Source organism: Rhinatrema bivittatum, chromosome 7 (assembly GCF_901001135.1).
Source record: "Rhinatrema bivittatum chromosome 7, aRhiBiv1.1, whole genome shotgun sequence".
NCBI classification, from domain to species: Eukaryota; Metazoa; Chordata; class Amphibia; order Gymnophiona; family Rhinatrematidae; genus Rhinatrema; species Rhinatrema bivittatum.
Genome location: NC_042621.1, coordinates 253,851,999 through 253,867,358, shown reverse-complemented (window position 1 = coordinate 253,867,358; position 15,360 = coordinate 253,851,999). Strand labels below are relative to the sequence as shown.

Genomic DNA, 15,360 nt, shown 5'->3' with positions numbered 1-15,360 from the left:
CTTCTTTCTCTGCCAAGTTCTAATCACCCTGTTATATGTAACTGCCTTTTTCCGCACCATTGTTTTAGTTTATGTTTACGATGCACCCTTGTTTTATGTGAACCAGCATGATGGGACTGTGTTCTCGAATGCCGGTATATAAAAACCCAAAATAAATAAAAAAATAAATAAAAATATCTTCAGTTTTACCATGATAAAGTACTCCTTCGAACCCATCCCACCTTTCTACTGAAGGTGATATCTCTATTTCATCTCAACCAATCCATAGAACTAATTACGTTCTGTCCGAAGCCGCATCAGAACGACCGTGAGAAACTTCTGACACATTGGACTGCAAGAGGGCATTGGCTTACTAAAAACAATGAACCCAATCCCCTAACAGAGTTTCACAACTATTTGTCTCATTCAATCCAAATGCCCCTGGCTTACCAGTGGTGAAACGAACTATCTCTAGCTGGATTACTCAGTGCATACTTTTCTGCTATGACAAATGGCAGTCCAAGTTACCTTTGCTTCCCACCGCTCATCAAACCAGAGCAGAAGCAGCTTCATTGGCTCTTTTAAAAAACGTTCCACCGCTAGACATTTGTAAAGCCGCCACATGGGCGTCTCTTCACACATTCACCTCCCATTACTGCTTAGACCAGCAGATGGCAGGCAATGCCAAATTGGGATGTACATTATTACAATCACTAAAGGAACCACTGGCAGCGTTGACTGGCACATAATCGCCAACATGCTGCACACATGATACGAACTGACACAATTCCACGCAGCATGTTAGGGAGCTTCGGACTCCCATGACAGCATGGCTAATTCAGCCCTGCTATTGACGGGAAAAAGCAAGTTTGCTTACCGTAAGTGGTGTTTCCGTAGATAGCAGGATGAATTAGCCATGCTGACCCGCCCGCCTCCCTGCACAGTCGACCGTCTTAGGCTACGACCACGCTTGCTTTATCACAGACTGAGGAGAGTTGATCCGAGTGTGGGAAACCACGCGCAACCTTCGAGCAAAGCTCTGACATCGCTTTGGAAGCTCCGCCTCCTGGACCTGATTGACAGTTCCCATGACAGCATGGCTAATTCATCCTGCTATCTATGGAAACACTGTTTACGATAAGCAAACTTGCTTCTATACATACAGGTCCTTTTATTCTGTCTACATTTGTCATAGAAATGTTTTAAAATATATTTTATTTTTAGGTCAAGCTGATATACCAAAGCCAGATCCTCCAGTAGTAGGAACAGTGACTCATCACAGTATTGAACTATATTGGGATTTGGACAAAAATTTACAGAGGACAAGCAGCCATGATCAGTGGTTGAATTTTTCGATTGAGGAAGAGGATTCCAAAACTCATACTTATGGTACTATTTACACGTAAGTACAATGTTAAGTGAAAAACAGATTAGAATATTTTGTTTTAAGCAATGAAAATCTAGCATTTGTGAAACTTTGAAGAAGGGAATTGAGATAAAAGAAGCATGCTTATTCTTTTTATGCAGAGGGTGCTTGATTAGTTATTTTGTTGGAGGATAGACGGTGCCCTAGGTAGAAAGGCTTCTTTCTTTTTGTAGGTAAGTTTATATTACACATTATCAACAAGAAGGACCTTGGAAATGGAAGTGCAGGGGTTTATATGTCTTTAGAGTGGGTAAGTGCAATTTTTTTTATTTTGAACCCATCACTACTGATATGCTGCCAATTTCTTATCAAGAGGTTGTCACCGCTACCGATTTTTAATCTACTGTCCAAAGAGAAAATCTGTGAGATCGCCATATCCATCTGTCCTCCCCCAATTTTTTCCAAATTACTTTTGTGTTTAATGTCCTAACCACACAAATTTTTTAGTACAAAACAGGGTTCAAAGGGGATCTTAAAAGGCATATTTTTTGGATGTGTATTCATCTCTCAAAGTAGGCTTCATTAGTTCAGTATGGAACTTTTTTTTAAATTAAAGAGTGTTAGCAGTTCAGCTCCACTAAGTGACACACTCTTTGTTCTCATAAAATAATTAAATTATTTGCTCCCTGGATAATTAAATTAGTTGCTTGTAAAATAATTTAATTAGTTGCAGCCCCCCCAAGCTCATCACCACTACTTTTGTGATTGATAAGTGTTAGCAACAAGAGAATATACATCTAGTAGTGCTATAGAAATAAGTAGTAGTAGCAGCAGATATATAGTGATAAGTAGTAATAGTAGTAGATATGTAAAACAGTACAGTGTTTTCATAGAATATAAAATATTTGAAAATAACTTTAGAAAGATTAAAATAGATGCCTATTATAAAGGTAACTTTCAGTGGGATTATTGAGGGTAAGCAGTGATTTATTTGCATAAATTGGATGTGTTACAATTCCTCACCCTGTATGCAGGTATCGGGGTAAAAAGGGGCTTAGAGATCTGATCAAGAATGGTGGACTGAAGGAGCAGAGCAGCAGGTGCATTTTACCTGCTTTTGTTTACCATAGACAAAGGGAGACCTAGATCTTTCCTGAAATCTTTGAACTTCAGGTGCTGTATGATCCAATAGACAAGTTTTGTCTTCTGTTCTCAGTCTGTCCCCAGTATGGATCAATTAGGAGAAACGGGGAGGGAAGTTGTGCCCCCGCTGTCTCCTGGGCATGAAACATTCTTATCGTTGAGGTTGAGGAGTCCACCTGCAGATTCAGTGGTGATACGGTGTTTGAGAGCCTCAGCTGTTCCACAGACAGTAGTGGCAATGTCTGATGATGTCATTCACGCAACGCTGATTTATTGGAGTTCCAATGATGGTGAAACACATTAAGCTACAGCAGATCATGCAAGTGGGGATGTGAGCTCAGGTGGCCTTGGGCCCTGCCCCAGTGTGGTGAAATTTTCAGGTGATGTGGATTTCCTTGGTGTGCAGGAACAAGGTGATGTCCTATAGGGTCACCTTGGAGTAAGGGAAGTACTACGGCGTGCTGAAGTACTCTAGCTGATGAAGGACTGCTGCTGGTTGACAAGACCATAGATGGGGATGGGGTAGACAAAACTCCATTTATAGAACAGAATGTATAAAATGTGCCATGAAAACGGAAAGTAGACAAGGCCATGGGGCTGAGGTACATCCCAGGATACTGAGGGAGCTCAGAGATGTGGTGGGGGAGTTCTCTGAAGGACCTGTTGAATAGATCCCTGGAAACAGGAGTGGTGCTGAAGGATTGGAGAAGAGCGGTTGTGGTCTCACTTCACAAGAATGGTAGCAGAAAGGAGGCTGGAAACTACAGGTCAGTTAGCTGCACCTCATGGTGGGAAAATTAATGAAGACGTTGCTGGATAGTGAACTATCTACAATTGGTTGGGTTCTGTATCTGAGGCAGCATGGATTCACCAGGGGAAGAAATCTGATTGATTTTTTTGATTGGGTAACTAGAGAATTGGATTAAGGAAGAGTGCTTGATGTGATGTACTTGGATTTCAGCAAAGCTTTTGATACAGTCCCACATAGAAGGCTTGTGAATAAAATGAGAAGCTTAGGAATGAACACCAAGGTAGTGGCATGGATTACAAACTGGTTGACTGATAGGAGACAGCATGTAATGGTAAATGGAACCTACTCTGAAGAGAGAACCATGTTAAGTGGAATACTATACGGATTGGTATTAGGACCGGTTCTGTTCAGTATCTTTGTGAGCAACATTGAGGAAGGGATAGAAGGTAAAATTTGTCTATTTGCAGATAATACTAAGATCTACAACAGAGTGCATGCCTGAAGGAATAGAGAGAATGAAAAGTGATGTAAGAAAGCTTGGTCAAAGATTTGGCAACTGGGGTTCAATGCTAAGATGTGCAGATTTATGCATCTGGAATGTCATAATCTAAAAGAGCTGTATGTGATGGGGGGTAAAAGAGTGATGTACATGAACCAAAAGAGGGATCTTCAGGTGATCGTGTCTGGCAATCTGAAGATGGTGAAGCAGTGTGACAAGGTGATAGCTAAAGCCAGAAGAATGTTGGGCTGCATAGAGAGAGGAATACCAATAAAAAAGGTGATAATGCCCTTTTACATGTCCTTGGTGAGGCCTCACCTGGAGTACTATGTTCAGTTCTGGTGCCCCGTATCTCAAAAAGATTAGAGACAAGATGGAGGCTGTTCAGAGAAGGGCGAGCAATATGGTGTGGGGGTCTGTATTGGAAGACTTATGAGGAGAAGCAGAAGGATCTAAATATGTGTACCCTGGAAGAGAGAAGGTGCAGGGGGGATATGATACAGACCTTCAGATACCTGTATGGTTTTAATGATGCATGAACTTAAAACCTTTTCTTTTGGAAAGGAAACAGTAGAACTAGGGGTCATGAAATTTAACTCTGGGGGGGACGACTCAAAACCAGTGTCAGGAAATATTTCTTCACGAATTAGGTGGTGGATGCCTGGAATGACTTTCCAGGAGGTGGTGAAGACGAAAATAGTCAAAGAATTCAAAGGGGCATGGGATAAACACTGTGGATCCCTAAAGGCTAGAGAATAGAAATGAAGAAAAGGGTGCATGTGGGTAAATTGATGGTACAGTGGTTACTACACTTAACCAATAAGCCTTAATGCTTTTGATGAAACTGCAACATTGCTCTCAACTTCAACGGCATGGGGGAAAAGGGGAATTGGATTTAGACAACAACCAACAAGGGTCCTACTTTAACTGTCTGGGGATTTTATAGACACAACTGCAACATTGTTCTCCACTTTGACAGCAAGTGGGGGGGGGGGGGGAAGAGAAATTGGATTCAGATGACAACCAACACAGGCCCTGACGTCTACAGTCTGAGTTACTGATTTGCAGACATAAGGGAAAAAGCACAGGAATGCTTTTATGGCCAAGTCCATAAGCAAGCAGCACTGTCTGAATTTTCAAGAAGGCTCATCACCCAGTAAAAATATTGGGTTATCATATAGTTTGGGGATAACTGCATGGAGAGGCAGTTGCTACCCTTAACAGAAACATGGAGGTCACCTGCATGGCACGGCATAAGAAGTTTGCTGGGAAGATTGGATGGACCATTTGGTCCTTTTCTGCTTTCATTATTATGTTACTATCAGGCCGATACAGTATAGTGCGCTCCGGTGGAGCGCACTGTTAACCCGCGATCGGACGCACGTTTTTGACGCGCTAGCTTTACCCCTTATTCAGAAAGGGGTAATATCGCATCCAAAACGTGCGTCCAACCACCCCCCGAACCTAATAGTGCCCGCAACATGCAGATGCATGTTGATGGCCCTATTAGGTATTCCCGCGCGATTCAGTAAGTAAAATGTGCAGCCAAGCGCCTAAGGTAGGCGTTAATTTCTGCCGGTGCCGGGGAAGTGCACAGAAAAGCAGTAAAAACTGAAGTCGGAGGTCCTGAAAGTTAAAGTCGGAGGTCCTGAAAGTTAAAAAAAGTAAAGGGGAAGAAATTTGGGTTTGTGGATCCTGTGCACTTAGAGACATTCCTGTTAGATAAAACTCAATCTTTATCTGAAATTGAAATTTTAGAGGTAAAAGGTCCTTGAGAAATAAATAGATACTCCTATCTCCATTGTGGTAAAATTTTATCTAAGATAGTCCCAAATTGGGGTTAAAATAGATATTGTTTTTTCCTTAAAATATTGATTATATAATCTCCCCCAATTATGGTGTATGTATAACAAAAGTATTATGGTCTTGTTTATGGATAATTGCCTTAGAAATATTGGGATACATATTTGTAAATGTTTTCATGATGTTATCATTGAAAAAAACTAATAAAGAATAAATTACAAAAAAAAAAAAAAAGTAAAGAAAAAAAAATTTGAAATGGGCCCGCGGCTCACGGGTTGAAAACCGGACGCCCAATTTTTCCGGCATCCGGTTTACGAACCCGTGGCTGTCAGCGGGCTCGAGAACCAATGCCGGCAAAATTGAGCGTCGGCTGTCAAACCCGCTGACAGCCACCGCTCCTGTCCAAAAAGAGGTGCTAGGGGCGCGCTAGTGTCCCTAGTGCCTCTTTTTACTGCTGGCCCTAATTTAAATAAATTAAGTTACTGAATCGCACGCACAGGAGAGTGTCCTGTGCCCGCGCTGGGAGAGCGGGCGCTCGCCTGCGATTTTTCCTGTATCGGCCCGTATGTTAGGTATTCCATCTGGTAAGACCAACGGAGGTAACTTTGGAAGCTATTGGGACTGCCATTGAGGGCTTAGGTCAAACTCTCTTGGCACAGATTTCCTCAGTTACAGCAGGAGTCGGTTATTAAGAAAAATTGTTTTTTCAAGAATAAAATGGGAATATAGAGAACTCATTTAAGTGAAGAAATTTGCATTTTGTAAACTTTCCTAGTATGAGGTTGATTTCTCCTTTAGAGATGTTTAAGAAGTATGCATTAGAGATCCTAAAAGTATCTGTAAATAAATTCCAACCTGTTTCAAGAATTTCTCGAAGGACAAGCATAAGAACATAAGAACATAAGAAATTGCCATGCTGGGTCAGACCAAGGGTCCATCAAGCCCAGCATCCTGTTTCCAACAGAGGCCAAAACCAGGCCACAAGAACCTGGCAATTACCCAAACACTAAGAAGATCCCATGCTACTGATGCAATTAATAGCAGTGGCTATTCCCTAAGTAAAATTGATTAATAGCCATTAATGGATTTCTCCTCCAAGAACTTATCCAAACCTTTTTTGAACCCAGCTACACTAACTGCACTAACCACATACTCTGGCAACAAATTCCAGAGCTTTATTGTGCGTTGAGTGAAAAAGAATTTTCTCCGATTAGTCTTAAATGTGCTACTTGCTAACTTCATGGAATGCCCCCTAGTCCTTCTATTATTCGAAAGTGAAAATAACCGAGTCACATCTACTCGTTCAAGACCTCTCATGATCTTAAAGACCTCTATCATATCCCCCCTCAGCCATCTCGTCTCCAAGCTGAACAGCCCTAACCTCTTCAGCCTTTCCTCATAGGGAAGCTGTTCCATCCACTTTATCATTTTGGTTGCCCTTCTCTGTACCTTCTCCATCGCAACTATATCTTTTTTTAGATGCGGCGACCAGAATTGTACACAGTATTCAAGGTGTGGTCTCACCATGGAGCGATATAGAGGCATTATGACATTTTCCGTTCTATTAACCATTCCCTTCCTAATAATTCCTAACATTCTATTTGCTTTTTTGACTGCTGTAGCACACTGAGCTGACGATTTTAAAGTATTATCCACTATGATGCCTAGATCTTTTTCCTGGGTGGTAGCTCCCAATATGGAACCTGGTAGTCCTTGCACATGGGTGACATCATCAGGTGGAGCCCAGCATGGAACTTTGATCTCAAAGAATTTAGAACTTTCAAACATGCCCTACTGAGTATGTGCAGCTGTAGTCACCACCCTGCCCCTTAAGAAGAGTTCCTCAGTGTCTTTTTTTTTTCCGCGGAACCGTGTGGTCACGGGAGCCATGTGCTCACTGTATTCAGCTTTGCTCTCTTCCTCTTTGTAAGTGATTTTTTCTAGATCTGCAGCTGTTTTCTTTCCTTTACAATAGTTTTCTTTTCTTTCTCTTTTTCCTCTCTCCTCTGTCTGCCAGCCGCATGATGGGCCTTAGTCACTGTGCAGTCTGGCAGAATCTATTTTTTCCTTTTTAAAGAAAAAAAAATATATACTGCACCTGCAGTTTAGTTTCTGTGTTCTCTCCTTGCTCTGTCTGTTTTTGTACCTTTTGTCCAGTGCTGGCAGGAGTGACATTGCAATCCATGGGTGATCCTTGTAAGCTGCTGAGCCTGGGAACTCAGGGAACTCGCCTGAGTTCTACCCAGGCAGGAGTTCCATGTCGTTTCACCGATCATTTGGCATTGATGGAGGTCAGACAGTCAAGAGATTGAGGACTATATCATTCCTGTGGGGGTAAGAGCTCATCCCCCCACACCTAAAGGAACTAGTCTCCACGGGCAGGAGCCCTGGATGACATAGCCTCCCCCCCTGCTTGCTGGTGATGGCAGTGCAGTCACCCTGAGAGAGAGGGTGAGCAGGAGCCTGGGCAAGCAGCTTGCTGCTGCATCTTCGGTGCCATGCCCAGTAATGGTTGCCCGTGCACTTCTGTGACCAGCGCACTGTTAATCCAGCCTTTCCAGAGTAGCTCCCAGGTGAACCTTAAGGATTTCTCCCATCCAGGAGTCACTTTGAGACCTGCTGAGCTCAGTGGGCCATTCTGGGCAGTCATTTTCGCTTGCGGGACCCTACCTCGGCAAGGAGGATTCTAGTCCATTTAACTGGTGAGTATGCCTTTCATCCTATCACTATATCCATGGCTGAGGGAGTTGGAGGACAAGGGACCTTGCAACAGAGGTGCTACTCTTGGTTGCTGTGGCTTGCAAGCTATACTTCCCCATTTTAGAGATAACCCTGTCTGCGGACAGGGGAGTCCTGGTTCATGCAACTATTGATCCATTACTGGACCTCGTGCTTCCTTGAGGGAAGTATTTGCACTCATGCCTGGAGTATTAATACCTAAGCCAGGTGCTTGGCAATCTGTTCCAAGATTGCCTGGCCCTGCCCTGGTACCATTAGGATTTCGGGGCCGGTGAAGGAATCCTGTTCAATAGGGGTTGCACTTGCAGCAACCCAGCTTCCTGCCTCTTAGTGGATTACTTTTGGATTTCTTCCCTGGGGAATTTGCTCTCATTTTCAGCTGTTCCAAGCAGGCTGAGGGCTCTATCTCGGTGGGTAACTCATTCTTGGGGTTGGGATATACCACCTAGCGACTTGTGCATACCCTGGCAGTCCAGTGGTCTGCCTCCCTGTGTTCTTGCTCCCTCTGACTTCCAGTTGGGAGGTCGAGGGAGGGGAGGAAAAACTAAGGCATTCATGGTATATCTTAGTGTATACCTGAAGGGAAAGATACACCTCGTTTCTCCTATATTTTTGCCAGACTCTCGCCAATACTTCCTTTAGCTTTTCTCTCTTCACCAGGTTGCCCACAGTGCCTTCCTGTTCACCTGACCGATCCTGCAGACAGGATGGATATCCCTGCCCTGATAGGGTGCAGTGTGGGGGAGCTTCAGGCCTAACTTCTCTTCCTGCTCAGGAGTTGGGCTAGTGATCTATTCAGTGGTTGCCATTCATCCCCTGAAACTATTGATGCAGTCTTGCATGGGCAGCTGGTCTGATGCTTGAGGACATAGGATCTGTCTCAGGCCCTGCCATTTTTTGCTGATTTTTCTCCAAGTGTTGCTTGGGCTTTTCTGCCCATTGGCCTATCAGTCACACAAGGGCACACTTCTGCAGAGACATTTTGTCCGTCGGATGTCAGTGGACCACATTTTCTTTCTGGGGAGTTCTCTGGCCTCACTTGTCTTCTAACATGGAAGGAAACCGTGCAACCTTCGTCCAAGAGTCCGTCTCTTGTTTACATCTCTAGGCTTTTTCCTGTACCCAGGAGATTCTAGGCCTACTTCATTGTCAGGGTTACTGATCCGAAACCCTGCTTGTAATGTTTTCCCTGATGCGGAGTATGCTTCTGCTCATACTTGCATCACTCCTCTGCCTTAGGCGCCCCTGCTATGCATGATGTTTTGTGTATCAGTCATTTCTATGGTTTTTCTTTGTAGAATCGAAACTCTTCTCCTGCTTGGACCCCTTGTGGGATGGCTGCCTCACAGGCAAAAGAGAGATAGGTAACACTTCTGTACTGTGCGGTTTCCTGCTTTGTCCTGCTCGGATAGTCTATAGCTAGGGATTCACCCATGTGTGAGGACTACCATCCTGCTTGCCCTCGGAGAAAGCAGGATGTTAGTTTTCACGAAACCCACCCGCCTCCCCTGGGTGTTGGCATCTCCATAGATTAGCTATATTATGGACTAAGGGACTCTGCCTAGGGGGCAGGGTCATGACTAAAGCTGCACATGCTCAGTAGGGCATGTTTGAAAGTTCTAGATTCTTTGAGATCAAAGTTGTGCCGTGCTTCATCTGATGATGTCACCCATGTATGAGGACTAACATCCTGCTGTCCTCGGAGAACACTTGTTACAGGTAAGCAACTCTGCTTTATTTTCTCCCAACTTTTAAGAAGAGAGAGGTTGAGAAGGGCAAACTGTAGATAGGTTGCCACCTATTTCTGTGGAGAGTTTACATCTGACTGCATTTTTAGAGTTTCAGATTAATATTCAGTTATTGCTGCAGCTATAATTGCGACTTTTCTCCTAGAACCTGACAGGGACTCTTTTTTGAAGTTGTTTTTTAAACATTGTGAGGAACAATTTATGAATTGTAAATTTAGAATATATCTGGATGTTTCTAAAGTTACTCAGAAGAAAGATTCTTTTGATGAGATCTTGTGTGTTAAAATTAGGAGCTCAATTTTTCTTTAAATTTCCATGTAAATATTGTTAAGTTCCAGAATGTTTCATATAATTTCTTTGAACCTGGTTAATGCTATGCCTGTCGGTCGCAGACGGCTGCAACCTCTCATGCTCACCTCTTTTTTTCTCTGCTCCATCAAGTCTGGGAAGAATGGCGGTCTCTGCCAGTCCCCACCGACCTCTCCGGCACTCCCGGGACAGCGTGGGTGCTGCCGACCGCCATCTTGGACCTGGAGTTACCTAGACGTGCGCGCGCAAGGGCCTCATTTGAACACGTCATGGCGGGAACCTCAGGGGCGTCCCTGCCCAATGACTACAACCCGCTAGTGTATTTAACCTGACCAGCCCTTACCTTCCTCGAGTTAGCAAGGAGTTCCATCTTGCTGTATTCTCCACATTCAAGAACTTCCAGAGCGTCTGGATGCCTTTCTTGGCATCCAGACGCTCTGAGTACCCACTCCTCGGGGGCTTCCCTGCATTCCCGGCTACCAGCTCTTTGGGGCCTCCCCTGCATTCCCAGCTATCTGCTCCTCGGAGGGCCTACCTGCCTGACTGCTACTAGACCTGCTTCTCAGGTCTCTATCTCTCTCCAGGAACCATCTACTGTGAGTACCTCTACTGGCTTCTATTGACTTCTACTGACTTCTACTTCTGCTTCAATGGCAGGGGGAATGAAAAAAGTGGAGCTATATACAGACAACAACCAACAAGGACTGAATTATATAGTCTGGGTAAACAAATAAGCATGGGTGTAGCTTGCTTATTGCGGCGGTTACTACCCCATTTCTATGTTTCTATACACAGATTGTATTGTGGATTCCACGCGGTGTACTCCGAACCTTGGACCACTACTGCCTTTCTTCAGTAGAAGCCATTCAGCTTTCCTGCTCTACAGAATACCTACACATTATCTACAGAAGCCACTTCCGGGTTCCGGCATCGTTACCAGTTCTTCAACATCTACTGTACAGACATCCTCGGCATACCCCGCTCTGCAGGCCACTACCAGATCTGTATTCCTGAGATGACTACACTCGTCAGAGGGGATCCCCGGCGTACCCTGCTCCACGGGCCACTACCGGATCTTCTCAGCTGTGGTCTCACTCTGGGTAATTCCCATTGCCCAGGACTGTACTACTATATCTCCAATTCTGTGGACATTACTTTTTCCTTCCTTCATTATAATGTCTCCACTTCTAGCTGTATCTCACGCCACTGAGACTGAGCCTGCTGATGGTGAGGCTCACAGGGCTCCACCCTGTGAGCTCAGCCCAGGGTTCACATTCTTACTTAAACATAACAGATTGCTAACTCCATGGACCTGGCTCAGCTCTCAGCCCTTCAGGCCATCCCTGGTCTGGCCCAGCATCAGGCTGAACAGCAAAGGACATTGGAGACACTGGCTAACGACTTCAACCAGTTCAGTTCTCGACTGAACGCTACATCTTTGCCTGACAAGGCTACCGCCTCTTCACCTACAGAATCTGTAAGACTTTCTGTGCCCTTGCCTGCACCCACTCATTTTACAGGTGATCCTCTATTATGCAGAGGCTTCCTGAACCAGTGCTGTATGCACTTCTCCTTTCAGCCTACCTACTTCCCAGACGTAGTGTCCAAAACTACGTACATCCTGCCTCTTTTAGACAGGAAAGCCCTGGCCTGGGCTTCACCTCTCTGGGAGTGTAATGATCCTATCCTTAGTGATTTGACGGGTTTTCTTACCCTATTTTGTTCAGTTTTTGACGACCCTGCTTGTAAGATCATCACTGGATCTGCACTCCTACACCGTCAACAAGGTACCAAACCTCTGACTGACTATGTTATTGAGTTTAAAACCTTGTTTTCCAAATTGCTTTGGGACCTGGGTTGTCTGCGGATTATTTTTCTGGAAGGTCTTAACTACCGCATCAAAGATGAATTAGCAGCCCATGAGCTCCCTGATACCTTGGACTCCCTCATTGATCTTGCAGGACGAATTGATCGTCGTCTGTGTGAGCGCTCACAAGAAATAAAGGGTCCTAAGAAGATGACACCGGGAGTTCTATGCCCTCATCCTGCACAGACCCCTTCCATACCCAGTATCGAGGAGGAAGAACCCAAGCAATTAGTCTGCAGCCATCTAACAGCCAAGGAAGGCGTTATCGTAAATGATTAGGCCTCTGCAGGTACTGTGGACAACCTGGCCATGCGGTCCCCTCCTGTCCTATCTGTTCGAGAAACTTGCAGACCTAGGATCTGCCGGAGGACTCCTCCTAGGTCTACCTTCTCCATCTCCTCCACTGACTCTTCCCATCTCCATCATTTCGAATACACTCGAATTCCACACATTAGTTCTAGTGGACTCCATTGTCGGGAGAAACTTCATACTTAGACAACTCGTAGAACATCTCCTTCCTGGTCTTGGATAAAGCAATATACCCGGTCATACTTGGAATACTTTGGTTACAGACGCACTCACCCCAGTTTGACTGGAACACCTTGGAACTATCCCAATGGGGAAGAGACTGCCATGGGAGATGTCTACAAGAAGTCACCCCCATGCCGGGCCTAACCACTACCACCTCCCTTCCGGGCCTACCTCAGCAATATTCATCCTACCAGGACGTATTCTCTAAGAAGGCAGCAGATACTCTGCCCCCTCACCGGTCCTTTGACTGTGCCATTAATTTGGTACCTAATTCCGAACCTCCCAGAGGAAGGGTGTACCCACTTTCTCTGTCAGAGACTCGGGCTATGTCAAGAGAACTTGATGAAGGTCTTCATTAGGCCTTCTAAATCTCCAGCCGGGGCCGGTTTCTTTTTTGTGGGTAAGAAGGATGGATCCCTTTGCCCATGTATAGACTACCGTGGACTAAACAAGATCACCATGAAGGACCGCTACCCATTGCCACTGATCTCCAAACTCTTTGATTGGCTCCAAGGGGCCAAAATACTCACAAAGCTGGACCTCAGAGGGGCATACAACTTGGTTCGCATACGCCAGGGTGATGAGTGGAAAACAGCTTTTAATACCCGCGACAGCCATTTTGAACATTTAGTCATGTCCTTTGGCCTTTGCAACGCCTCAGCTATATTTCAAAACATGATGAATGAAATTTTCAGGGACATGTTGTACAGTGATGTAGTAGTATATCTCGACGACATACTGGTCTTCTCCCAAAATCTACAGAACCATCAAGTAGACATTGCCAACGTCCTCCAAAGACTCAGGGATAATCACCTATATGCCAAATTAGAAAAATGTCTTTCCATCAGGAATCTGTTCCATTTCTTGGCTATGTGGTATCCAGCCAGGGGTTCCAAATGGACCCACAAAAGACCAAAGGTATATGGGACTGGCCACAACCTACTGGTTTTAAGGCTTTGTGGAGATTTCTTGGATTCACGAACTACTACAGGTCCTTTATTCATCACTACTCCAACTTAACCGCGCCTCTTACAGCCATGACGTGGAAGGGAGCCAATCCCCCTCATTGGTCTGCAGAAGCCATTGATGCCTTTCAGAAACTTAAAGAAGCGTTTATTCAGGAACCATGTCTATGCCATCCCAATCCCCGACGACCATTCATTGTCGAGGTAGATGCTTCGGACTTCGGAGTTGGTGCTGTCCTTAGTCAATACAGTGACACCCACACATTACATCCATGCTCCTTTTTCTCTCGGCGGTTCTCTCCTGCTGAGCGGAATTATGGGATAGGAGACAAGGAGCTACTTGCCATCAAATTGGCGTTCGAAGAATGGCGCCCATGGCTTCAAGGTGCACAACACCAGATAACGGTTTACACTGACCATAAAATTCTTGAATACTTTCGTCATGTGCAATGCTTGAACCATAGACAAGCGCGCTGGTCCCTATTTTTTAATTAATTTGATTTCTTACTGAAGTATCATCCAGTGAATAAGAATACCTGGGCAGATGCACTCTCCTGTTCCTTCATTCCAGAAGGTGTTACGGACACACCACAACATATCATTGACCCTACCAAGGTACTTCTTGCGGCCACACACACGGTTCCCACCGGGAAGACAGTGGTACCCCTCTTTCTCAGGAAGAAGATCCTCAGATGGGCCATGATTCTCTGCTTGCAGGTCACCCTGGACAGTCCAGAACACTCATCACCTTACAGAGATATTATTGGTGGCCTTCTGTGAAGGAAGACGTATGGGCTTATGTAGAGTTATGTCCTACCTGCGCAAGAAAGAAACCTCCAGTCGGCCGTCCCTGGGGACTCCTTCAACCACTGTCCACTTCTAGTGAACCATGGACACACATTGCCACGGACCTTATCGTTGATTTGCCCTTGTCCAATGGTAATAACACCATCTGGTTCACCACTGACCGCTTTTCTAAAATGGCACATTTTGTGGCACTGCCCGGCTTACGTCTGCCCCGGAGCTAGCAAGGTTATTCATCCAGCACATCTTCCGTCTACATGGCATGCCTAAGCATATTTATTTATTTATTTATTATTTATTTATTATTTTTGTTATACCGAGTTTCATGATAGGCATCACATCAACCCGGTTTACAAATAACAATGTGTGTAAAGTATAGCGTAACGTAATAAATATTTCCAATACAACTGTGAACTTTAAATACAGAGAATCAATTAAAAGGTGGGAGAAAGTTACAATAAAACCGGGAAAATAAACTTGGAACTGGAAGAGGGGAGAGGTTAAACAATGCAATATTTACATTTCATTTCTGAAAAGAAAGTATATGAGCTCGATGAATTAGTCGTAGGCTGCATGAGCAGCTGCATAAGCATATCCTCTCAGAAAGAGGGGTTCAGTTTACAGCTAAGTTCTGGAGATCCCTGTGCAAGAAATTTGACATCTCATTGGATATTACATCAGCTTACCACCCACAAGCCAACGGGCAGACAGAGAGAACGAATCACACACTAAAACAATTCCTCCTTGCTTATGTCAACTCCAGACAAAGTGACTGGTCTGAATTGCTCCCCTGGGCTGAATTCGAACTGAACTCACATCAGTCTGCTTCAACTGGGTCATCTCCTTTTCAACTAGT

General features: G+C 44.7%; 1 protein-coding gene across 4 annotated transcripts in view; it reads left to right on the top strand.

The window, feature by feature from the left end:
• The window catches only part of FANK1 (fibronectin type III and ankyrin repeat domains 1), a 211,103-nt gene that overhangs the window by 29,237 nt on the left and 166,506 nt on the right, over positions 1-15,360 (top strand). For all 4 annotated transcript variants that reach the window (XR_003857887.1, XR_003857886.1, XM_029610038.1 and 1 more), the window contains exon 2: positions 1,204-1,381. Coding sequence is in view for 2 of the 4 variants with exons in the window: in XM_029610038.1 (XP_029465898.1) it covers positions 1,204-1,381 (178 nt within the window). In the remaining 2 variants the exon portion in view is untranslated. The remainder of the gene's footprint in view (positions 1-1,203; positions 1,382-15,360) is intronic.